This window comes from Ambystoma mexicanum, chromosome 1p (assembly GCF_040938575.1).
Source record: "Ambystoma mexicanum isolate Mex_15411 chromosome 1p, UKY_AmexF1_1, whole genome shotgun sequence".
In the NCBI taxonomy this organism is placed as follows: domain Eukaryota; kingdom Metazoa; phylum Chordata; class Amphibia; order Caudata; family Ambystomatidae; genus Ambystoma; species Ambystoma mexicanum.
In genome coordinates, this window is record NC_090921.1 from 405,729,246 (window position 1) to 405,755,545 (window position 26,300).

At 44.7% G+C, this 26,300-nt stretch overlaps 1 protein-coding gene across 1 annotated transcript in view; it reads right to left on the reverse strand.

Moving 5' to 3' along the window:
* The window catches only part of SLC35E1 (solute carrier family 35 member E1), a 207,147-nt gene extending 197,509 nt beyond the window's left edge, over positions 1-9,638 (reverse strand). The window contains exon 1 of the mRNA XM_069649196.1: positions 9,148-9,638. Coding sequence (XP_069505297.1) covers positions 9,148-9,475 — 328 coding nt within the window. The 5' untranslated portion in view covers positions 9,476-9,638. The remainder of the gene's footprint in view (positions 1-9,147) is intronic.
* Between the last annotated feature and the right edge of the window lie 16,662 nt (positions 9,639-26,300).

Genomic DNA, 26,300 nt, shown 5'->3' on the forward strand with positions numbered 1-26,300 from the left:
TCCAGCAAGCTACCCCCCCCTCCCCCACTCAAGGACACATTCAAGATGTCTCAGCACATGGGAAACAAAGTTCAAGAACGTGCATTAGGGCCTGGTCCTAGGGTTGCTTGGGTCCATGAGTATTGCCCCCTTCCATGAGGCACTCCCAGATGTATACATGTCGGTGAACCGTCCAGATTCTCACTTCAGCAGCATCCGTTTTCCCCAGGTCACCCTTTCACGGTTTCCCCAAATCCCCATGCCCTAACTGATGTGGGCACTGTCGCAATAGTCCAAGGGTAGGTACCCTCGGGTTAAATTCTGCCAGGTTTCTTTCCACCACAAAAGATACCGATTATTTGCAAGCTTCCATCACGCCCCGGCTCTCATTGATGTGGACAAAGCTCACATGCACCTCCCCCGTTCTTATGTCACCAAACACCAACTTTCCCCAGGTTCTCTTACGCCCCATACCATTGCTCCCTGCAAAGGAGTACAACATCATCACGGCTGGGGTTCACATAACGTACACAAGGAAAGCAAACACTTGGAGGCATGAATTGTGAATGCCCAACAATCAAATGTCACTTACAATTCTCACAATGTGCACATACATTCGACAATACTCTCCAAATGTATATTAACAGCAAAAGGAAAATGGTCTTAACAAGTAAGAATTCAGTGAAAGTTTTAGGATTTCTAGTCTCCCCATCTACTTATAAACCAATGGCGGAATTAAGATTGCTGATCCGAATTGAAGAGGACGAGCTTAACCATCTACAGACCTTTAACCACTCTCAAAACACATTCACCCTATTTCAAACCACACACGGCCCATGACCAACTAATCATCAACAAGGTCAACAATGCGCATGATCGACTCACTTGTTTCGCTCTTGCGAAAATGTCCTCATTAAGGAAACAAGTCTTGGAGACCACCAAATGCTAATAGCTACAACGAATTTAGGAGTGATATCGCTATCTTCGGTTCTCACAGACTTGGCATTTAATCGTAAAAATTGCACTATATGGAGAACACAAATAGTCACCACATTTAGAGGATAAGGGAATACGTAGATAGCATTTCATTAAGTCACACAAATAGAGGTGTGTGAAACTGTCAATTTCACCACTTTCATTTCAAACAAAATTGGTGAGCTTCCTGTGAATGTTGTAAAGCCACATGCCCACCCACATGCTTAGGATGAAGAAATTCAAGAAAAGAAACTACGAAGTGATATTGGGTCAACAAAACGGCTAAATATCACAGAGGGGAAAAAGTGGAGACAATAAAACTTAAAATCAGAACCACAAACTGTTTAAAGAGTCATAATTGTATGTTATCAAAAAGACAGTGAATGTATGTTGGACGGCGGATGCTATACTTAGCAATAGCTTTTTGTCATACATACATACATAATGATACTCGAATCCAATATAACCCTATATCGGAGGAGAATTGGGCAAGTTATTTAGAAACCCTTTATAAAGCATGCATGGGTGGAGTTCAAAACATCGACGAGGAAGTCAGATGGGATATTGAATTATGCAGTGCATTGGACCCAACTTAATTTTTTTTATTTTTTTATTATTCAATTACCAAGCCCCAGGCCCCAATGGACTAAGCAACGGGGTATTTAAGGGAGACCCCGAATTATGGGCAACCATTTTACTACAGCTCAGGCAAACTGAAAACTTGTTTGTACATACTTTGTATATTTTGCATATGACTGCACAGCAATGTAACCAAACCTGAAAACTGCCTTGCTGCCTCTTGCGCCCAGAAACCCTCGGGTCTGGCACGCAAAAAAGCCTAAAATGAATTCTGCCAACTCTCGCAAATGCACCCTACTTGACGCAGAGAGCAAGATTTTTTTGCACTTAGTCTTAAAGAGATATTGAAGAGTGGGCCAAATTGACAGGCCTATTATCTGAATTCCAAACAGGATTTAGAAAAGGTGTTAGTACCTCCCTAAATGTCTTCCTCGTTGAGATCTTCACAGAAAAAGCATGTGGCAAAGGCGCCGCTCCCTTGTATCCTGCATGTATTGATTTATCGCAAGCATTTGATACGGTCAATCACAATCGTTCTAACCAATAGTAGAACCTAAGGAAGAAGCAACCTCCAGAGAGACTGCTAAACACACTGATATACCTGCATAATGACACCTAACTTAAAATTTAAATTAATTTAGAGGGAACACTGTCAAAGGAAATACCAACTTCAAAAATGTGCTAAGAGAAGGGTACATTCTTGCACTTTGTCTAGTCACCCTTCATGTCTCAGATATGGGCGAATATTTGGAGCACGTAGACTTCGTCTCCCCTTAGCTGGCAGGGAGCAAAATCTGCTGGCTCAATTACGCAGATGATGGGATTCTTATAGATCACACCCAAATCGTTTTACGACCCCCCCCCCTGATAAATTCCAGCTATATACTGCTGACAATGATCCAGTAATTAATTCTAAAATAAACCTAAAGTCAGCGGTTTTTATCAACTAAGTAGCACGGTTTATGAAACTTCCACGTGACTAACAAAGCACGCAAGTCAGCACCGATTCAAAAACTAGATAGCAAAGCAGAACAATTTGGGACACATTAAAATATATATGCGAAAAAGATAGATTTTCCATTACACCTCTAATGGACTGCTATCGAGCCAAAGTGATGCCTACAATTATGCATGTACTTGAAATATGCTCTTGGAAGATTCTATTACATTTGGGATGCTGGAAGGAAAAATATGGGGCACGGTGCTCATGCTACCCAACTGTCTATTGATATGTGTTGGGTTTATGCTCCATACATGCACATTATATCTTGAGAATATTACACTTCAATAGAACGTTATTACATCAACCAAATAAGTTCCACTATGACATCCTTCTACAGATGGAGAATCCCGATCAGGTATACAAAAAGGCGTTTAAGAATAATTGCTTAGGACTACTGACCGAATTGAATCTAGATCGAAATGATCCACATACAAATCCAACAGCAACTAAGCTGAAACTGTACCAATGGGAATGGTGTACTAGTGATTCAAGAAATTATTACAAACTATACAAGGATATTGTTTTAGAGACTAAGAAATACAGGCAAATTGCTAATTATTTGGAGAGGTTTCCAGAGGCACATTATCGGAATATATTCCTCAGACTCAACCTCATCTTAACGACAGAAACACCTCTTCAATAACACTTGCAGATTTTGTGATTATGTATTGGAAATAGAGCCCTTACACCCAGTGTTGCCAGGTCGGAAGGAAAAAATAAGCTGAATGTCCTTCCAAAACAAGCCCAAAACAAGCTGATTCCCATCCAAATAAGCTGAAAAAACAAGCTTGCACCTAAAAAGTTGTGGAAAGGTCTCAAAAGTAAGAAAAATAACAACAAGAAAAACATACATAGACAGAACACCACATAGTGTGTTAGAACAATATTTTATTGCATGGTGACTAGAAGTCCTAGATTGCAAAATAATACTGCCCTGAAATACATTGTATTTGTGTTTATTGTTTTATATAGCGCCTTAATCCAAGGCGCTATATAATATTGTAACATAGCCAATTGGAAGCTGAAAAGAAACATGGCCTTCCTGAATACATATCTCTGAGAAAATGTTGTATATAGATTCCAATAATCCTCTAACACAGTCTTGCAAAAAAAGTTTTCAAAATAAATAAATAAATACATGATTTTAGTGGATAATGCGTCAGCACTAGGGTTATCACCAAGATAATATTGCTATAGAGTGACGCTTGCTAAACTAAAACAATCCCCTTCTTTACATGTCGGTGCGTCTGTCTGCATGACAAAACTTTTAAAGTGCGCTTTCTTTTTGCATATGTTTAGGCATTTGGCATTGATGGGCAAGTAACGATCCCATCAGTGCCAAACACCTATGCATATGCAAAATACAGGGCGCGCCCGAGAGCAAGACAAAGCAGCAATCGCCAGCAGCCCAGTGCAGGACGCTCTGTGCGACGTGTAATGGGCTTAACTGCAATATAAACAAGCCCAATTACACGCACACAGACGGTCCAACAAGCGGACAAAAACCGCGACAAGCGACCTCCAAATATTATAAGCGACTTTGGGCAAAAACAAGCCCAAAGTCGCTTATAATAAGCAGACCTGGCAACACTGCTTACACCATATTATGATAAGTGCCCTGCGCTCAACAACAGAGGAAGGAAATGTTTCAAGATTTGTCCATGATCCTGGATGGATAAATGGGCATGATTTACAGAGGAAACAAAGCACTAACAATTTATGTAGTGACATTTCTATGCAGGGCACAACTGGTAACCCCGTTAAGGCAGTACGATAGGTGGGAAAGGCATTCTTTTATTGCCAATTTTAAAGCAATTTCAAGAATTTAGTGCATTTGTAATTCTTAATATTTGAATTATGTAATATATGTATAACCACGATATTACATTTTCTATTTTGTACGTTTATAATAAACCAATATACAAGCAGTTACAACATAAATGACTACATCCTCTATCACTTCGTATAACTAACGAGTAATCAAAACCTACAATTCTTTCCACCTTCTGGCATCCTCTTTTACACAACTGTCACCAACTTCAGTCTTTCAGATCAACCGCCTGCAATTTCTTCAAAATTCTGCAGCGTGACTGGCCTTAGATACACTGAGACTTACCCCTTCTGCTCCCCTATCACGGCAGCTCCATTGGCTACCCGTTAAAGCTTGAACTGAGTTTATGATTTTCTGTATTACTCATCAAACGATTCATAATACGGGTGCTGCCCATCTTCAAACTAACTAGAGCGCTACCTGCCCACCCAGTGTCTGCGTTCAGAGTTCCAACTATTTCTGAAAAGTCCATGCTTTCAGAAAGCTTGGGTGGGGGATCTCGGTCCTAACCCCCACTCTGAAATGCTTTGCAGTTTTCTCTACGGGCGAGTGCAGGGTATCTGCAGTTCCTTGGGCCATAGTCTGCGCGCTAATACAATACATTGCATTCTTGCACACCAACAGAGTCAGTAAAGCTAGGAGGACAATTTCCCCAGCTTCAAAGCTCTGTGTAAGCAGAGATGCTTTGCATGTCTGTAATCGTATTCTTAAGCATCCAATAAAATCCACGGAGACCCTCTCCCTTTATCCTCCAGGCAATTGTACAAACTGTAAAAGGTGGTTCTATTGCCATGTGTCTCTTTTCAGAATAAACATATGCTTTGGACAATTTTTGTTTACAGTGGGTGAAGTGACTACGAACTACAGGGTCCGACGTTCCTCTACTTTCCCCAAAAATAAGCCATCGTTACTTTGCTTTAGACGGTGAACGAAGTTCATGGTTTCTTGGCATCTCAAGAATTCGAACATGTGCCCTACAGGTAATGTTTTGCTGACTGGCATAGCCTTGCTTCAGTTTATTTCAATCCCCTGCTTTGGACAGAAAGCCCATACCCGAGCCACCACAACACCACGTCCACAGTGAAAAGGCTGGTCTCAGTGCTAGAACACTGCCTTCCAGGTGCAGAAGGACTCTGCCGCAGTTTGCCTTTTACAATTAAGCAGGTTAACTTTAGATTACTGCGTGCACGGCTTTGTTTGGCTGGGGTGGTGGAAGCGATGACCATGTTCTATGGCGTATCCGTTAGGAGCTGTGATTTGTGAAGGATTAGAAGAGCGTGCAAAAAGCAGTATACTGTGAGGAGCAAGGACAGCCAGTGACCATGTGATGTATGATCTTCGGTTCAGTCTTGATTGTATAGTTATAAGCCTAAACAAATCTTTATCAAGGTACTACAAATGGGTTTGTGCCAGGGGTGGAGAGGCAAGATGCCAGGGATAGGATGTGTGTGGTGGAAGAGAGTCAGGAGTGTGAGCATGGGGCTGCGGAAAGGTATAGAAAACATGAAATGTACACACACACACACACACACACACACCTTTCTCGACCCAGTGCTGTGATGGGAGAATGGGATGCCTGAGATTGGTAAAGTAATGGACATGACTCCGCCAGGAAATTTAGTAGGGCCTTGCAGACACGTTTTTGTCATGAGCAAAGTTTAAATGGAAAGCTCCCTCCTGTGAATTATGGCAATTGCAGTCTTCCGCTCAAAATGGGTAAACTACATTCATAGCATGCATATATACATACTTTCTGGGACTTAATCCATTTAACATCTATAAGGAATTTTGCCCCATGCACTTCACACCCACTGTTGCAGGTGGTGCTACATTAGTAGTAGCGACAGGCCATATGGCCCTCATGCCAGTTAATGATTCAGGCACTATGCACTTAAGAAATGGGTCATCTGACTTCGCACTGCCATAGGCATTGTTTGACGTTTTAACGTGTTTGATGTATCCCTTCGGTTGCCTTGCAGTATCCATATATGTACTTTGCAATTTAGACACGGCCAAGTTGCAATATCAGACCATGCACTTTATTAGTCCGATTGGACAAGACCTTATCCTTTAGCTGCTACATGCACTTTGCACCTTAGTAGGGAGCAGTTTCCCTTATGCATTCAGGGTCATATCTAAAACGTGACTGTATACTGTTTTTATCAAGGCACTATGCACTTTAAATACAGGACAGTTGACGTTTTATTTTTATCATGCACTTATTATACCTACTTGTTTGGGCTTCCGGCCGTCAAGTCCAAACCCAGATAAAGCAAAATATCTAGGTAATACCATTTAGATCCATTTTATGACTATGTAATCGGGTTTTGGGCAGTTGGTTGCTTCACTATTAATGAATAGACACATTGTTTTAATCATGTTATCTTGGCACCGTTTTTGTGGTTGCATTTGGAAATCAATGTGCAGTTGATTTTTTCATTAGAGACACACTCCATTTATTTTTGTAGCTTTCTGCATGTATCGTGTTGGGTTTTGTAATATTTAAAACGCACTGCACTTTCTTTGAAGGCAGCAGCTTTTGGGAATTGTGACACGATTATGAATACAATTGTTGTAATGGATCCAGTGGACGCGGTCCATATTTTCGAGGGGTAGAGGCAATTAAGTCTAATTGCGAATAATTTTGTATACGGTTGCTAATCAAAAATAATTCAGTGATCAACTGACATTACTGTAATGGCCGCCGCATTCAGCAGTCAGCTTTCAATTCAATTTCATAGCAACAAACTTCCCAAAACAAAGGCAGGACTACATCCACTGATGCCATAGAGATTTGGCTGCCAAACCTTTTCCCTTTTTAGCCTGATTTGTGCACTGTGTGTGTTATACGTGAACAAGTAACCAGTTGGCTAGAAACGTGCATCTTTTCTTACTCTGTTCTTTGAAATGCCAATAAACTGGAACTTGTAATCTAGAACAGCTTTTTGCGGGCGAGCTTCATTTATCGGAACCAGACGGTGTGCACTTTTTTCATGTGCAATCCCCACGTTTAAACAAACATGCGCGCGCGCTCACACACACGCGCTAATGTGCTTAAAGGAAGAAATATTGAGAGTGAAAATATAATATGTGTCACATTTGAACGTAAATTATGTTAATTGAAGAAAAAAAAAATCAAATGTGTAAAAGATCTTGCACCTTTTACATGGAGGAGTACTAACCACAGACAAAACCTCACAGAATCCTTTGAAAGTTCAAGATAGTACATACGGTCAATTGTATCTGCTCCTCATTGTCATGGATTCCACTTACGGGTTTTGGACTCAAATATTAAGGGTCTGAGTCACAGAGCATTTTCCAGTGGAGTTTTGCCAGTATAAAACGCTTCTGTGAATTAGGCCCTTAATGGTGAGGGGTGTCAGAGTAATACAGTTCATGTGCAGCATGATTCGAAGTACAAGTGAGATCATAAAAAAGTAAATTTAAAGTAAAACAAGGTTTAAAACTTACATGAAGAATAATATTGATAATACATACCAAGAAATATTGCAACGAATACATAAGTGCATTTTTAAAGTTATTTTGTTAGACAAATTGTGCTTAATCAAATGAATTTCTGTTTATATCTTTTTTAAATGTATACTTGTTCTTAGTGTATGCAACTTGAAGTATGCTGTTAAGTGGTTTCCCTCTCTTGGGCCTTTTCTGCAGCCAATTGTATGCTATTGTTGAAATACACATTTTTGTTTGCCTGGAAGATGAACTTGAAATCTTATTGTTTTATGCATAGGGCAACAGCTCCCCGATAGTGATAAAACGCGAAGCAACAATCATAGGGGGAGGCGAAGAGAACAAGTTTAGGGAGCAGAGAAACAATGGAAGGAGCATCAAATCACCCTATCTCGTGTAAGGTTGGAAGTGGACAGTGTATAGACCTAGATGTTGGAGACAAGCCATTCCTTTAAAAGGAGGGTCTCAAGCTCCTTCCTGAACGTTAGAAGCAAGGGGGCAAGTTGGATGTTGATGGGGAGGAGATTCCAGGGCCTTGGGGCGTAGACAGAGAAGGCCTGTCTAATGTTCTTTTTACTTCCTGCGCCGGCAGAGTTCAAGCCTGCATATATAATTATTTCTGGTGGATACCTATAGAAATAAGGGGCCCACTTCTGTTTTGAAACACTGGTCTTCGCAATTCCTTGGGTGAGAGGAAAAAGCACACACCCCCCCCCCCGAACACCAGGAAGGGTTCTTGGCCTCTAAGATTTACACAGCCAATCTTAAGTCACCAGGGCTGTTATTTGGCTTCAAGAGCCATATCAGACCCTCTGGTTTGGCCATACCCTTGAACTCCCTTACCTCTAAACTAATAGAGGGGGGAGAAGCATGACACATACTTGATCAGAGTAGCATACAACCCATAAGTGAGTACAAAGTGCTGCGTTAGTTTACATTGGGTGGGGAATGGGTTACAAGGCAACTTTTTTTTTGAAAACTTCGACCACTGTATTGAAAACAGAACGGTAAGTGTATGGTTCACATCTGGCAGCTGCCCAGTACAGCAATCAACAGTAACAGTTCTGGACCACGTACTCACAGACACGTCACACTCCATAATACAAACCACACTATGTGATATCCCTCTAACGCCCGCACCCTGCCCACGTCCTTTAATATACACCTGCTCGGGAACCATGCCGCTCTGCCTGCTTCGGTTCCCTCTCGTCACGCAGAAGAAGCTCTGACAACCTCGAAAAGATAATTGTTATAATATGTAGATCTGTTGTCCCATGCCAGCGCACGTCCTGACTAGCGGAGCACTCACCAGTGTGGGCGTAGCTCACGGGCACCCTCCAGATGCTGAAGTGCGCAGACACCGAGCTGAAGTACTTGCCGAAGGCAAGCGGTATGATGCTCCATCTGTAGATGCGGGGCGGCAGCTCGGCCACGGGCACGGCCCACGCCCGCAGCAGCGGCGGCAGCAAGCTGCAAATTGCCAGGATGTGGAAAAGTGACACGGTCACCGGGTAGGGAAACGAGGTCAGCAGCACCTTGTTGACCACGTTGCCACCGGCGCTCAGCGTGTACCAGAGCAGGCACAGCAGCGCCACGCGCGCGCCCTCCCGCATGGAAGGGCCCTCGGCGGCCACCATAGCCGCGCGGGGAACGAAGCGCTGTGATTCCAACCGGGCGCACTCAGATGCCACTTCCTGTGCGGTGCCACAGCGGCAATGCCTGCCAATCGGTCGATGGACACGTCACGTCCGGCGGAGTTATGCACACCGCCAAGCGGATGGCTGGCGAGCGAGCGACAGTTCCCATTCGAGCAACGGGACGAGCCTAGCAACGCATCTACGCCACGTGATTGCAGGCAACACACGTCACGTGTTCTGTTCTTAGAGTTCGGTGAACGGTCTCCCTTCAGTCAAGACCTGGAATTGCGGGGACACCTGCGAAACGCATCCCCAGGAACCCGAGCACCAAAGTGTCGGAGCAGGAAACTGCCGAAGATGCACTGCCCGGGTGTATTGCACAGGTTCCCTGCGAGGACTAGGTCGCTAGCAGTTGTCCACAAACTGTAGAGCTACGCAAAATAAGAACGTATGTGCATAGGATGCGAAAGGTGTAAGGTTGAACGTGCTGGAATGGTTCTTGATGTTAGCGGGGAGAGTAGGTTTGATGGATGGAGCGTTCTCCAAGCTTTGCACCACATTAAAAAATAACTGAGTGCACTGCTTGATGTTGACACTTTTCAGTTTGCGTACACAGCCCTGCAAAGACCACCATGTATCATCCCAAGAGGTGGTTATTGGTCGTCATTCACCCCATGAGGTGGTTATTGGTCGTCACATACACACGCATCTGTTTCCTGTCAGGAGAGCATCTGACGCACATAAGGCAGCATCATCTGTATTAGGAGAAGAATATACCAACTACTTGAGCACCCTAACACGGGCCATTAAAATAATCTCTCGGCAGATCGCAACGCCCAGATCAGAGGAAACCCTGGGCACCGGAGCTGATATACAACCTGATTCCTCACCCACTGATGGGGTGGCCAACTGTCCCACTTTTCGCGGGATTGTCCCGCAATTAGGGACTCTGTCCCGCCGTTTGCAGAATGGCTGTGTGGGACGCAGGTTGTCCCGACTTTCGACAGGACAACCTGCATCCATCACAGCCACTCTGCGAACTGAAGTGGGCATTTAAACAGCACGGCGCTGCCGCCTGCTGCTTTCTTTCCCCGGCGGCTCTGCAGCCCCGGCTCCTTTAGAGCCTGCAGGTCGAGCTGTAACGCTCGACACCTGGCTTTATTCAAATGCTAATGGTTTGTTCCTGGGTCGTGATGGTCATGTTTGCAGTAAGAAAACGTGACCATCACCTCCCAAGGACAAACTATTTGCATTTCAATTAAGCCTGGTGTCAGAGCGTTACAGCTCGACCTGCAGGCTCTAAAGGAGCCATTAAAAAATGCAAATTAAAAAAGGGGCGGGCCAAACGTGAATGACATTGTGACGACATCGCCACCTTGTGGGTAAGTGTCCCGCAAAATACTATCAAAGAGTTGGCCACCCTACCCACTGAACCATTACTTCCAGGCAAACTGATATCCGTGCGGAATTTCATCCACGGGTGGAACAACCCCTGGTATATAGGGCCCTACCAGGTTGTCTTTTCCACTCCCCTTGCCATAAAAGTTAAGGAGCACTGCTACTAGATTGACTTACTGGACGTTCGGAGAGCACCCCTAAGCACCCCACACTCGTTTCGCTTGAAAGTCTCTTGCTTTCGAGGGCCTGACATATTAAATAACAAAAGAAACACAAAGTTCCTTTTAACGTATTCTTTGGGTCTTGGATTCACCCCTAGTACCCCTCTTCCGGGCACTGACCTTCTGAAGTATCAAAATAAAAGTTCAATCACAACGTTCTTCTCTTTACTAGGATGATAGTGTCTCACCCCTGCATCTCCCTCTTCCAGGCGCTGACCCTTCCCTTACTTTCAGCCTCCCTCCACCGGGTTCACTATGACTTTTCTCTGGTGATGGGTTCACCCCTGGGTCCCCCTTTTCCAGGCACTGGCCCTTCTCTTACTTTCAGCCTCCCTCCACCGGGTTCACTATGGCTTTTCCTTCACTTCTAAATGTCTTTTTAAACAGTTCCAGAGGACATCCCTCTTGCAGGTTCACTCTTGCCAACTTCACAATCGCATTTGTTTTCAATGTTTGAGAGATTCACTTCCCTTGTTTTCGCTACAGTTCTTAGATCAAAGGTTTTCGATTGTACAGGGATTTTGCTAGACCTCCTGTTTGACCACTTTGACCTTTATTGTGGGCACACCTATGGCCTTCTGTTATCTGTAGTTTTCAACTTATGGGATAGACCAGGGTTTCTCGAGATAACACCCACGTCCCATCTGCAGCTGGTCTTCCCTTTAACAAATTCACAGTTCTTTGAGCTTCTCTCAATATGTCACTCTGCGACTTTCATTCAGCACAGCCCAGTTCTTATGGATTCTCCTTTCGACACGCTGGCTGTGATGAACCGCTTGGATTTTCTTCTATCTCGAGTCAAGGCTGGTACCACGGTCAAAGGAGTCTCCCTCGCTCTGGCTTATCAGCGTAGGCATGCCCCACGTGCTGTTGGCATCTGCTACAAGACTGTATAGCTATTGTTCTCTGGCTTACGTCTTCCTTGAAGGTTTCGCAGGTCTGGCCTGGAAAGGGCAAGGTTGCTTCTCTCCTTTGACACCCTCTCGATGTTCGCCACCTTTCTCCTTCTCTTAAACTGCTGTGCCTGGATAGCTGTCTCGTCGTGCGGTCTGCCTTGCTCGTACCGTGCTCTTTGCTCCACCTTTTATCCTCGTGGGGAAGAGAAAGGGCTTTCAGGTGTGTGTGTGATTCTGGTTAATTGCCTGACTTTGCCTGATCCTTGGATTGGGACATGTCAGGTAAACAGTTCTGGTGTTAGTCTGTTCTCTGGTGTGTCGTGGGAAAGTGTTTGTGTCGGAAAAGGGGGAGGGGGTGGTTTTGAATGTCCTATGTGGTAGGATGGGAAAAAGGTGTTGAAAGGAGGGGGGTACCACATCTGACCCGTCAGTGTCCCACTCCTATTCCCTGAGGACCCCCCATCCAGGTGATCCTCCCTCACTAGTCCACCCCCAGGAACTGGATCCAATAGCGATGGACGTGTCCTGGCCACCTGGAGGACAGATCCCTGGGGTTTAGCCAGGGAGACACCTTCAGGTTTCTCACAGTACCCATTCTCGAGGCTCAATGCTTGGTTTATCTAGTGCTATGTAGGATACGAGGCACATTCCAGGCACACAGTGTGATGCTTGAACTATCGGATACAGATCAACTGCAATGCAATAGCAATCCTAAAACCATCCAGTGTCTGCCGAGACCTCATTTGGTGTTACAAGGACTGGAGCGAAAAAGTGGCAAGAAACAACGCTGAGTTGTATGGTGGGAGGCTTAATAGGGTTTGAAGACAAGGTCCTTGCCCGAGTGAATACAGCATGTGTACAATTATGGACTGACCATGTTGCAACACTAACGTGGATAGAGGCAATGGAAAAACTAGTGACCGTGCTGTAAGGAACTCATGGTGGCAACAGTAAAGACAGACAAGTGATCACAGTTCAAGGGTGTTCATTAAACTGTAAGTGCAGGGTGGGAAAACGCCTAATCTAAACCTAAATCTAAGATGGGAGCAAGTGTCGACCATCAAATGAAAAATAAGGCAGTCCTTGCGGCGTTGTGTCAAAATAAAAGGACCTAGACTGGGAAAAAAACCTATTGCCAATTCCTTACAACTTATTATACAAAGAGTGTGGGATAAAGGTTCAATAAAGAAAGAAGTGTTCACAAATAATAAGACAGGATGTGATTGCCAGGGGTCTCCCTTCCCCATGTTTTCAGCACGGGACAAGGTGTGACTTTGGAGCACAGCACATGCTTGAGCTTTCTCAGCACAAACTAACAGTTCTGTTCCAGCTATCAGGTTCTTTGTTGGATAAGTCTCTTTTCAATAAAAAGTCTCTTGCCTTCGAGGGCCTGATGTAGTCAACAACAAACAAAAAGTTCCTTTCTCAATGGACTTTGGGTGAGGACTTTTCACCCTTGGATCTCCCTCGACCGGGCTCGGAGCCACTTGACAAGGGGGACCATACACTTCCCCTGGTCTTCCAATGCTTCTTACTTTCACGGGTATTCATGGTATTCATGTCTTTTTAAACAGTTCTTCAGGCTTCACCTCTGATTGTCGGCTTCCCTCTGCTGGGTTCACTCTTGCCAACTTTTACAGACAGTTCACCATAGACACCTCTTGGTCGGGTTCACTTCGTTTAACACGCTACTTTGGTTGTCAGCTTCCATCTGCCGGGTTCACTCTCGCCAACTTCTACAGACAGTTCACTCTGGGACTTTAGACTTCGCCCGCTCTTGCCAACCTTTAACACTTGTTAGCATCCATTCGCCGGGTTCACTCTTGACAACTTTTAATAAACAGTTCATGTATTAATTTCACCATGCAGGATTAATTTCCCTTTCTTTCACAATCATTGGTCAGTCAAAGACTTTCGGCAGTGCAGAGGATTTTACAAGACCCCTGTATGACCACTTTCACCTCTCTTCGCCTCTTCCTAAGGCCTTATGGTTACGGTAGTCTCTTATCATCGGGTAATCACCCAGCGTTTCCTGCGTGAGCACGCACGTGTTGCTGGTCACCTCTGTTATGGGTTTTCCCCCTCTTTTCTCAATAGTTCCTTTCGAAGTTCAAATCAGCTTTTGCTACTTTTCGTTCAACACAGTTTGGTTTCTTATCGACTCTTCCTCGACTCACCGGTTGTGATGAACCACTTGGCTTTGTTCTCCTTCGATTCAAGGTTGGTACCACCCAGACAAGCGTTTCTCGTCGGCCTGGTTATCAGCGGAGGAGGACCTTCTGTACTGTAGACATCTGCTGCAGCGCACGCTGGCCTTTGTTCGCGGTCTTATGTTTCCGATTGCGGAGGTTTCATGGGTCTGGATCGGAAAGGGCAAGGTCACGTCTCTCCTTGTCACCCTCTTGGTATTTCCTGTCTTTTTCCTCCTCTTGAACTGCTGTGCTGAGTTAGCCCTCATGATGTGCGGTCGCCTTGCTTGTACTGTGCTCTTGTGCTCCACCTTTTATCCCTGTGGGGAAGGGAAAGGGCCGCCAGGTGTGTGCGATTTTCATCAATTGCCTGACTTTGCTTAGCCCTTGGGTTGGGACATGTCCGGTAAACAGGTTTGGACTTAGTCCATTGTCTTTTGTGGTGTGTAAAAGTGTTTGTGTCGGAAAGGGTCGGTGGGGGTAGAGTATCTACGTGTCTTGCTGGTTATAGAGAGGAAGAGGGGTCGTATGGGATTATAACCCTCGCACTAGAAGGGTTATTGGTGATCTCGGAAGGGTGGTTTTGGTAGGGTTTTGAAATGAGTAAGTGGGTTTGTGGGAACTGTAGTTTCTGGTCACGATTCAACGGGGAGTCCGGAAAATGATAATCCGAGGGATGGGGTTAGTAAGGTTTAGGAAGCAAAAAAGGATAGCCGGGATCGGGAACTGAACAGAGAGGATTGTGGGAACAGTAGTGTTTTGTTAAAATAGATTGGGTGTTCGGGAATTAATTATCAGAGGGACATGAAGAAGAATGACTGGGAGTATTCTGGTGGGCAACATGAAAACAAGAATTTTGAGAGAGGTTGTTTCCTACTGTGACAGGGTTTGGGTTTTTAATTGGTTTACCATAGGTGTATGGGTGGTGGGATTCTAATAGGGGAGCTTCATTGAGAGGAATGCAGATAGATGTGGCACAATCTACAAAGGTTTCAAATATCTTATTCTCCCCTCCTTCTTCCTCTGCACAATACAGCATCTCACTTGGGGCTTTTCCCCGAGCATAACTCTGGGCTCCCCTACCCAGGTGATCCTCCATCGCTCATCCATCCCCAGGGTTGGGATCTGAGAGTGCCAGCCCTCCCCTGGCCACCTGAATAAGGGTTCCCGGGTTCTAGGTGGGTGAATACCCTCAGCTTTCTCAAAATGCACAGAGAAGAAACATATGGACTTTGCTTTTACAATGAAGAAACTGTTTCTGTAGGCACCAATGAACGTTGTAATAAGACTCTGCTCATCACAGACCTCAAGAAAGGTACAGCTGCAGTTATGGATTACCACTGGGTGTGTGGTCAGCAGGCATACTTGCACCTACTACCATTATGGGGGGGGGCTACTGTTCGCTAACTACCTTGCACTCAGCGCTGCTTGTAATAACCGAACAGCATTTCCAAGGGGAGGACAGCTAACTCATCACCTCCAATCACAGTTGCCACCTCAGAAGGGCCTACCAAAAACCCATTGCTAATGTTAAATGGCTCCAGATCGTGCTCTGGGAACTGATTCGTGCCTTGAAACACTTGTGTGTAGGCGCATTATAAATGCCATATCATATCATACAGCTGTCAAATCACACGGAACAAGGTTCAACACCATAAAAGTAGAGTTCCAGGCCTTACGACTGATGACGATGCAGAACCACTACATTCTTTACCTCCTAGTGGCGATGGAAGGAGGCGTGTGCAAAAAAAAAAAAAAAAGGAGATGCCTACTACACATTCAGGCCTCCTAATGATACAGAACACGTCTCTCTCGCCAATAATAGGAACCGTACACACCCTGGGAGTGCTCATGAAGAAAGAAGCTGGAATACAAAGTGAGGACTGATTTGATAGCATTTTCTCCTGGACTCCGTCCTGGATGGGAGCAATAGTGAAGATGTTGGTACCTATGGTCGTGTTCATATTGGTCATCTTCTGCACCTGCCAACTGGAGTTACCTGATCTGGAGCAAGTTTGCGCATTTTGTGTAGAGCAGGGGTTCCTAAGGAGGGATCGCCACCATATTTGGAAGCTGAAAGGTTAGAGGAGGTACAGAGATTGGAAGAGGACCATTGTTGGAAGATAAGCATCAGTGACAATGGGGGGGAATTCGTTAATGTAGAATTAATGAAAGGGGGAATGTTGGGAAGGTGATTCCGAATGAGAGACAAATGAAAGACTGCACTTCGAGAGAGCAGGGGGTCTGTTTGTGCATGAATGCTTTGGGAGCTACATAGTAGAGTCAAGTCTAAAAACCATCTTAGTTATTGGCAGCCATTTTGGAACACAGGCCCAAGCACAGCGAACGCACCAAACGTGTTAGAATTGGGCCTGCATTATTAGCACAGACATAACCCACAGCGCAACTGAGCTTCAAGGAGTTGCAAGCCTGCCATTGTCTCAGAGGTTGTAGACTTTCGTGCCCCAGGAAGACTGTGGTCTGCAAGGCCACGAGAAGGAGGCAGAGCACCTATCGGCAGTTACCATCCCACGATACAGATAGCATGGCCCGTCAGCCCGACACCCCCCCTGCATCAGAGGTGTAGCCCTAATATGCTTTGATCCCAAGACCCCCACATACCACAGTGCCAGCCAGGTCCAGACCACTGGCCATAAAGCTGTAAGACCCCCTATCGACCAAAAAGATCAGAAGGCAAGTCTGCATCACCTTTACATATGGGTCACATGATTTGTGCTGCGAAATGCCAGGGAGGCGCTGAAATTATAGTGTAAAATGGGGCTGAAGACCTTGGGAGGTTGCTGGCACATCTGGGAATGAATGAAGTATCCGAGTTGGTATGGCCATGGCTCTCCCTCTGGACCCATATCTGTGTCTGCCAGGTGCACGGTTACAGTGATAGAGTAGAATTGTTTTTGAAGTACCTAATTGCTTATTAGACTCTGTTCTACTGTGGATGACAAGCCCGCCCAGCAGCACCCACATGGATGGAGACGGACAAGAAGACTGGGACCAATGGCCTAGCATCCCCTATAGAGTGGGCCGCCCATGTACAGGGTGTCATCAACCAGCCACATGGGATTTTACTGTATGTAATGACGTCACTGATGATGATTTGTACCCTCATAAGGTTCTGCTTGTACAGATTTTGGCAGAACATTTGGCGGCAGCAGAGTTCTTTGCTGATGCACTCCTGTTTTGTAAGAATAAAAACATGTTATCCTTGCAAGCGTTGTCTTGGGCCTTTTTACCTAGCGGGTTGTATTTTTTCTGGTGTCAGTGAACAGGGGCGTGCCTTCCCTATTAATTCAGTAAAACCACTGCCTGCTTTCCTTCAACTGTTCATATTTAGGTGTCTTAAAAATTCTCTAGAACAATACAGTCAAATCTTGTTATGTAAGTCCTGTCATTTCTAAGCACACACTGTGCCTTTCTGTGCACATAAAAAAGGTAGAACTACAAATGCAAGAATACAATATGATGTGAAATAATCAACCAATCCTGGCATTGTCATATCTGACACAGGGCAACTTGAGATCCCTCTCCACTGTCCTGTGGGTTTTCACTACTGTCAAGATTTACACATACCCGAGATGAGGCTGCACAATGCCGTTGCCCCAAACAGTCATGCTTCTTGTTATACATCATGTGCTGAACATGTACAGTTCCATCAAAAAAGTGATCATGTTTCTTTGTACATCAAACATGCACGTGTGGGTCAGTCAATTTAAAAACCATAAAAAAGGTTTACTTTGTAGTGTAGTTTAGTTGACTTAATATTATGCACATATTAAAAGTATTTTGGTCAGCGTTAAGCTTCCAAGGTATTGGGGAAACACTGTTTCATGCGTGACCTTTTCAGATAACAAACTGTGCTGGGGAAACACTGTTTCATGCGTGACCTTTTCAGATAATAAACTGTGCTTGTAACATTTCAGGAAAATCTGTTCTGCTTCAATAAGTTTACCGGCAACGTTCTCCTCATTAATAGGCGCCATGTGACCGCTCAGCAACAAGTTACTTCTAACAATGGGGAAAAGAGAGGCTTTCATTACACGCGGGTACTTCAGCTTTGTTTAATATAAGCGTGTGTTACATTTCCCTTGTTAGAAAGACTTCCCACTTCTGTGAACAACTTTTATTCACTTTGATGTGCACACAAGCCTGAATAAAGTTACCAGCAAGGTATTACTCTTGATTTGGAGTACAGAGCTTCCTTTTTCTGACAACACAATCATGACAACTGCAGGCTGCTTCTGCTTCCCGGCTTGGTTTCTTCTACTGCTACTGCTACTGCTACAGGCGCTCTTGGGATCCACACCCCTCTGTTGCACGAGTGTCTCCAATCCGGCCTCATTAAGGGAGAGTCTTCCACTCTCCAGCTTCCCTCGGTTTGCTTCTGCGCACAGGCCTTGGGAGGATGCACATCTTCAGCTCTGCATTCACAGTAATTAAGAGCACATTGAAAGACTTCTAGTCTCTTCCAATTCTGCCACAGCCAATCAGGGTTTCTGAGCACAGGAACAACTCAGTGCCTGAAAGTGAAATCTGCTCTTCCTATGCTCCGGCGTCCCTTCTGTGGTCACACGTCCTAGAGAACTGCCAGCTGCATGCTCAGCTTCTTCTACTTCTGATATTGCCGACCTTCCAGCTCCTGCTCCAGCTTCTTTCTACTGCTCCTCCCAGCTGCAGCCTTTTATGCCCCTCATGTGGGTTAATTGGTTCAGGTACAGGCCCTTAGAACTAATTGCCTGACCTGACCAAAAGCTATTAGGTTTGCCTGCCGACCTTGGCTCCTCCATGCCTCTTCAGCCCTTTTCCTCTTCACAGTGCCTGAGGGATTGTGGGACATGCAGTCCACTTTAGAAACATTCAATTTATCTACTTCTTTAAAGGGTTTAAGAATATATTTTCCTCCCTTGATTTTCTTAAAAGGAGTTATAAGGTATAACCTTTTGAGAGACGGATGGGGCAGGAAAAGTCACATGTTCGTTATTCCGTTTGGCATACCTTTGGCATTGTGGAGCATATGGGGATTTAGGGATATACAAGATTGGTTCTTTGGGTTCAACGCTAGATTGAGTCACTTCTTTACAAGTTCCCTTTGCATCCTTAGTAGGAGGTTGAGATATGTCAAAATGGCAATAATCCAATTCCTCCTGTAAGACTGTGGTAAAATTATTCCACTTCAAGGAAAAATACAGTGTCTCACCCAGCAAAATCTCCCCACCTCCCTGGGCCTGGTCTCCACCCAGGTGTTCCTCCCGCAGTACAATGCAGCTAGTATTAGGATCAGGAAGCATGTGCCCCCTCCTGGCCACCTGGGAGGACACTCTAGGCAGGGTTTTAGTGGGGAATCCGCAGGAATCTCCACACAACCTACAGCTATAGTGCCGCCATGTGACCCACCAATTCTTCCGGCCCGATCCCCATCATTGCCACACTGGGGGGGTTGCTTCCCCTGACTCCACTACCCCTTTCCCTCACTGCATCGCCTTTCTACCACATGCATTACAAAGAATACAGAATCATCTGGCACAACCGGTCCAGGGACCAATCTCCCTCTACAATGAGTCAGCGTCAGATGAGGGACTTCAGAAGGAGAGTGGGGTCGGTAGTTATAAAACAATATGAGGTCTTCAATATGGCCTACAGGCACGTGTGTCACGGGTGGGTAAGATCACTACTTATACAGGGTTCAGAGAGCTACTGCACAATGTTTTGGATGAATTAAAGAAAAGTGACGGATTAGGGGATACACACCCTTAGGGAAAACATACCACCCCTTGAAGAAATGGGAATAGGAGCGCATACATATCTATCCTATCGGGATAATTCCTGCACTTGCGTGATTCCACCATGTGCCGTACCATGTGGCCTGCACACAATATGAGATAAGGTACTTTAAGGAAGCATTTCTGCCTCTCCGTACAAACCCTAGAAAGTTTGTTAGAGAACTAGAAAGCATCATAGATTACCATAACCCTACCACTGCAGATTTGGCAGGATGAATTAAACAAATCCTTACCCCAGAGCAGCTACAAACAGTTAGAACATAAAAAGAATGGCACAAAACGTTAAAGATCCATTAATGGGGAACACTGCTAAAACAGATCTGAGGCTGGACATGACAAATATTGCCCTTAAAAGGAGTCAAATACTGGATGCTATAATAATATACTGTTTTTCTCTTATTTCTTTTTTTTTCTGAAACTTGGTAAAAGTTCTGAATTGGACTAAACCTAATTAAAATAAAATTATGAATAAAAGAACTGACAAATGCCAAAACAGATTGATCAAATGTGGTGTCACAAGATCCCATGGAACATCCAGAAGACTTTCCTTTGAGAGTTATAGATACCCTGAAAAATAATTCTAATATTGAAGATGACACTAAAGCAGCCCCTAAATTAATAATGCAAAATTATGTTGGCAGTCTCCTCCCCACAATTAAAAATTATGTAGAAAAGGAAGCTATTGACTGGAAATGTAAAAATTTACAAGAAATCATGCCAACAGGCGTACATATGTACAAATTATATTGGGAAAAGATACCCTTCAGTTAGCCTAGTTAAACTGACCGCAGAGACCTGTCCCTGCGGGAGCCTCCAACTCACAGGAGACAAGCACACAAGGAGGCCTAGCAGGCAGAGGTGGCCTCTGGGACGCACCAATAGGTTTACATGACATATGCCACAGGTTCCTTCCAATGCATATTGGTGAACTAGCCAGACCCAACAGACACCCTGGTACCCTAAACTGCCACCACAGCAAGGACCGATTAACAATACAAATATGTAAAGGCAACCAAAACACCAGAGTCAAATGAACCCACAGGCAAACCTGTATCACACGGGACATTCAGCTTTCTCACACTGACATGAGGAGGCCCCAGAACAATGCATCATAGTGCCCATCTTTAAATTAGACATGACAACCCATCATTGCTGGCTAAAATGTAGGGGTCTCACGCAATTGTCCTAATAGGCACAGGAGCTTCCCAAAGTACCCTTAAAGCTTACGATTTGCCACATTCTTGGAAAGCAATAATGACAATGGGAGTAAAAGGTGTCACAACACGTCTGCCTTTAACCACCCCAACTGCATTAACCCTGGGGCCCCTCACCATGATGCAGGCATTCCTGCTCAGCCCAACCACCCTTAGGGATCGCCTGGGTATGGACTGCCTCAGCGCCATGGGCACACCCATTTATTGTAGGCCACCAGCCTCATACGTTCACCTATCTCAGGATCCCGTATTGGCAATAGATCTCCCCACGACAGTAAAAGTCTATACATTAGCAACACACATAGAAGAACTTGCAACTTTGCAAACTCTGTCGCAGAGAGGCTTCAGGATGTTGCAGAACATTTTTGGGCAACTGGCACCAATGATGCCGGGCTCATCACTTCCTGTGCCCCAGAAGACACACCTTTAAAAGAAAATGTCACATTCCCTAAAGTCGAACAGTACTCCCTTACACCACAGGCAATACAGGGGGTTGAACCCATAATTGATGACCTGTTGACCCATGGGATACTTGTGTATGCTATTTCTCTCTGTAACACACCAATTTTCCCTGGGTGAAAAGATGAGGTTGTGCTAGATGTGAAATTGAGATCAGCGCAGGACTTAAGGAGAATTATTGAAATTGGGGTCCCTGTGGCGCTCAACCCGCACACAATTCTCTCAGCAATTCCTGCAGACACCATTGTTTACAGTGTAGTTGATTTATGCTCTGCATTGTTCTCATTGCCTGTGGTACCTGAATCTGAGCTGCGTTTTGCCTTCTCCTTCAAAAGGTTGGTGGGGGAGGAAAATATCAAAATTGCAAATTCTTGGACTAGACTCCCCCAGGGATTCATACATTCCCCTACCATCTTTTCTAGGGCACTTCTTTGTTTTCTGGGAGAGTCAACAATCATTCAGTACGCTGGGGACCTACTAATTTGCTCCCCTGATCAAGCTGCAGTAGAAAGAGATGCTTATTATTTGTTGAGTCCCTTCGCAAAGTCAGGCCATAGGGTGGTCCCATCCAAAATGCAGTTGTGTCAACCTGAAGTACTTTGGTGTAAAGTAGTCAGCTGGAGACAAAGCGAGGTGTTGAAGGTTGTTTATTTTCACAATTCACCCGTGGCAATTATAATTTTACAAACAGATGATTCCTTGGTCTTCTTTCCCCTCACATGAACTTAACTCACAGTTTGCTGATTTGTTCGGGCGTTAACAACCCAAACTTGCCTGGCGTGGCCAAAATGTCAGATTTGTCCAGTACAAACCGTAGGCGGTGGCTGCGGGCTTCCGCTCCTTCTGCCGTCCGCAGAGAAAAAAAACCCATAGTAATCCAGGTGCTAGTTCTCACACTTCTGACTGCTTTCACTCCACCAGCCGCCTTTCTCCGCTGGACTGCGTCCGGACGAGGTAAGGTCTCTGCTGGTGCTTTTTCCGCTCCTCCCTAGTACGCCCAACGATACTCTCCGCTGGTCTCATTCCATTCGGGTGTTGCGCTGTCAGCCACGCTCTGCTCCTGGAAAACACCTTGAAACACTTGTGTATAGGCGCGTTACAAATGCCATATCATATATCATATCATAAAACAAGACCCCGTCTGAATGCTTTGGAATTGGTTTTAACCCTTGCTCCGTTCCTCCCCACCAATTAACCCCTGGTGATCCCAGCAACTGTTTTCTCACACCTGACAATGATTCCCCTCCTCCTCCCCGTTCAGTCCGCTCTGTTTTACCCCTGGACTTTGTTTCTGTCTGTGTGGGTCTGACTAAATATGGAAACACGGCTTTCAGTCTCTCTTGTTTCCTTTCTTTTCCAATCTTCTTACCCCTCCCCGATGCTGTACTTTGTGAGGGATCCTGGGATATGTAGTCCGCATAGGGGTTGGTTTTTCCACATATGCAGGCCCTGGTTCGCTGGATATAGTTGATGTCGGAGTTTTCTTTTTACTAAGGGCTAGCAACTGAACCTCTAGGGTGTCCGTGGTCTTAAACCCCGCCTGGCTGGTTTGTCCCGTAACCCCCTCCTTCCTCACAGGATCTCGGGCGGCCACCACTGCTTCCATATCACATTTGGGCACATCTTAACGCCTGGTCACCAGACCGTAGATCCGTCTAGAGTAAATGTAATAATGACCATGCCTCCACCACACACACAAACTGAATTAAGATCATATTTGGGGATGGTAGGGTATTGCTGGCAATGGATTGTAGACAATGCCATTCTGGCGAAGAATCTGCAGGGTGCATTTAAGGGGGACAACCCTGAATGAGATTGTCTGGACACTAGTGTTAAGGGAATATTTTGATAAAAAGTGCACTTTATACTGCCAAACAATGGGCCTACCATTTTATGAGAAACATTTTGTTCTTCATTGTCATGAGCGCTCATGGGTAGTGTCTGCGGGCCTTACACAGGATCATGGGGGTGAATCAGGCTCAGTTGCACATTTTTTCTACACCTGTGGATATAGTAGCTCAAGGTTTTCCAGCATGTTTGAGAGCAGTTTCAGTGACTGTGTTGCTGACAAACAAAGTGTCAGGAATTGATTTAGGGTCACCTTTGATGGTTAGGGTCACACATGCTGTGCAATCCCTGTTGTTGCAAAGCAAGACTTAACATAGCAGCGCTTGCTGGGCGTTGAGAAAACTCATTAATGGTCCTTACATCACATTAGAGCGTGTGGGCCCTTTTACTGTTGTGTGAGGGGAGAGAAATGTGAGGCGGACCATTTTTGTGAAGGTTTTTCAAAAGATACCATTTTATTAACTCAAAAGGGTGGATAAACACCTTACTATCCCTACCCTGACAAGGATTTCCCCCTCCTTAAATAAACTAAAGGAAACACTCTAACAAAAAGTTTCTGTTCCTCCACTTGCACATACAACAACTCAACAAGGTAATATATGCCAGTTCAAAAGCAACAAAAATAACAATTATGTTCACAGTATAACTGTCTCTCCTTATAATCTGGTTGAATTCTCCTTCCCCACTGTCAAGCAGGACTTATTTCAACAGTTAGAAAAGAATAATGAAATCCTGTCTTATACCAATGCAGTTCTTTTGATTCCAAATTGCCAACTTGGCAACAAAGGTTCTAACACTCAAAATTGTTCAACAAGGTTTCTTTCTCTTCAACGTGTAATATTAAGAGCTCAAACAACCTTCTTTGCATAAACCAAGAACATTTCCTTAGTTTATCAGGATTAACATAAATTGTCTTTGTCAGGATGCTTCTGCAACAACATATTTGTTTTTTAAAATGTTAAACACTTGCTTCAGCACTGAATGTTTGTCAGGATGATTTTGTAATATTTCACCAAAATATATCAGTGGTTCTACCACTTCTTCTTTACGACTTCAGTACTTCATCAACTTCCACCTGGTTTACTTCCATGCCAGGCCTACTACTTCAACGTTTTCAGTTCTGATGTACTCTCCTGTCAGAACAGAATAAAGTGTCACAACAACCTCTGACCTGGTGTACTCTCCTACCAGGTCAGAATAAACTACGAACAACAAGTATGTCTGTGGTAAAGATCATCTTACAACAACTTAGCAATGTCTCTTGCTTCACAACACCACATTTAAGAATGTCTTCAAGGAAAACAGGATTCACATTGGTGCTATTTATTATACACTTGTGATTTCCACATACTCTGCAAGTTATGCTCCACTCCTTCTGAATATCCTTTACCAGAAGGGCAGCCTTCGTGCCACTCTTGTTTCCCCACTTCTTCATTAACCAAATACTGACAATAATTCTGTCTCACTCTGACTCTTCTTTGACTTTGTCAATGTAGGTTTAAATCGGTTCACTCCAACTCCTTCAAACATAGGCAAAACGTTTAACAAACATTTAGATTTTCAATTGCCCCCCTCTTGACTTTGGCAATGATTGTTATTTTTAATTGGCTTTGTTATAATTATCTTTTGGCTTTGGCAATGGTAGTTTGTAGTGGGTTCTTAAATTATTGCCCCATATTGTTGTTGGCTTTTAAATTGACCCGCATGCATGTAATCAGACCCCTTTAGTCTGATAATCAAGCTCTTATCATTCCACTTGTTCCTTTCAAAATCAGTTTGGTTTATAAAATATTGATGTATCTGCTTTCTGTCAGATCGGGATTCAAAAGCATGTTTCTTCTTGTATTTCCCTCTACGTGTGTTGTTACTTATGTTATAATACCTGGTCTGAACAAGCTGGCAGTTACGAAGCGCTCTGGGGTCACAATATCTTAGTGAATTTACTGGGCTTGGTGGCGCGTCCGTTTGCATCGCTGCTTCCAGGTCCTCTGCCTCAGCTGCTTCTCACAGTCTGACTACCGACTGCTTGCAGTCTTCTGCAACCCGTGCCACTTGCACACAGAGCTTTCTCTGCTCCTAAAGCTCTCTGGTGCACGCCTGTTACCGGAGACAGCCTTACAGTGGGGAAAGTTTTTCAAACTTTTGCTTCTCGCTGCGCAGCCTCTGCAATTCAGGTCTCCAAGAGGAAAGCTTCAGTCTCCTACACTTCCCGCTGTGCGGCCTCTGCATTAAGGCTTCTGGAGGCAAAGACCTTCTCAGGACTGGCAACTGCTTGACACTTGACAGCGGTCCCGGCATCTCCTCCGCCTCCAGATTCTGCTTTTGCTGAAACGTGGAGAGTTGACAAATCCTCCACTTAGGACCACTGTTCTGCTCCTTCTCTTTCTTGGCCTGCACCTGAGGGGGCCCTTTAAGCCCCCAGTCTCCCTCAGGTGTGGGTCAGTTCCATGACCCACACCTGAGGGTCATGGAACTGACATCCAATGTGAAGAAGCAGAAGGAGGCACCCCACCCGTACCAATGATACCAGAGCTCTGGAGGAATATGGACGTATCAAGAACTTCTCATTATAACCCAAGGAAGAGGAAAGTGGATGGACAATAGTAATGCTTTAAAAAGAAATGTAATATCTTTGACTAAAAACATGGAGTCTATGTGAAATGCATTCTGGGTGTAGCAGACATTTTCCTCATGCCTCAGTGAAGGCTTCGTTTTAATGTGAGATTTGAATACTGCCTGCATTCTTTGAATCACTAGAAAAACATCTTGTTTTTCCCTATGCTACTTTGCTGTGTTCAAGGACTT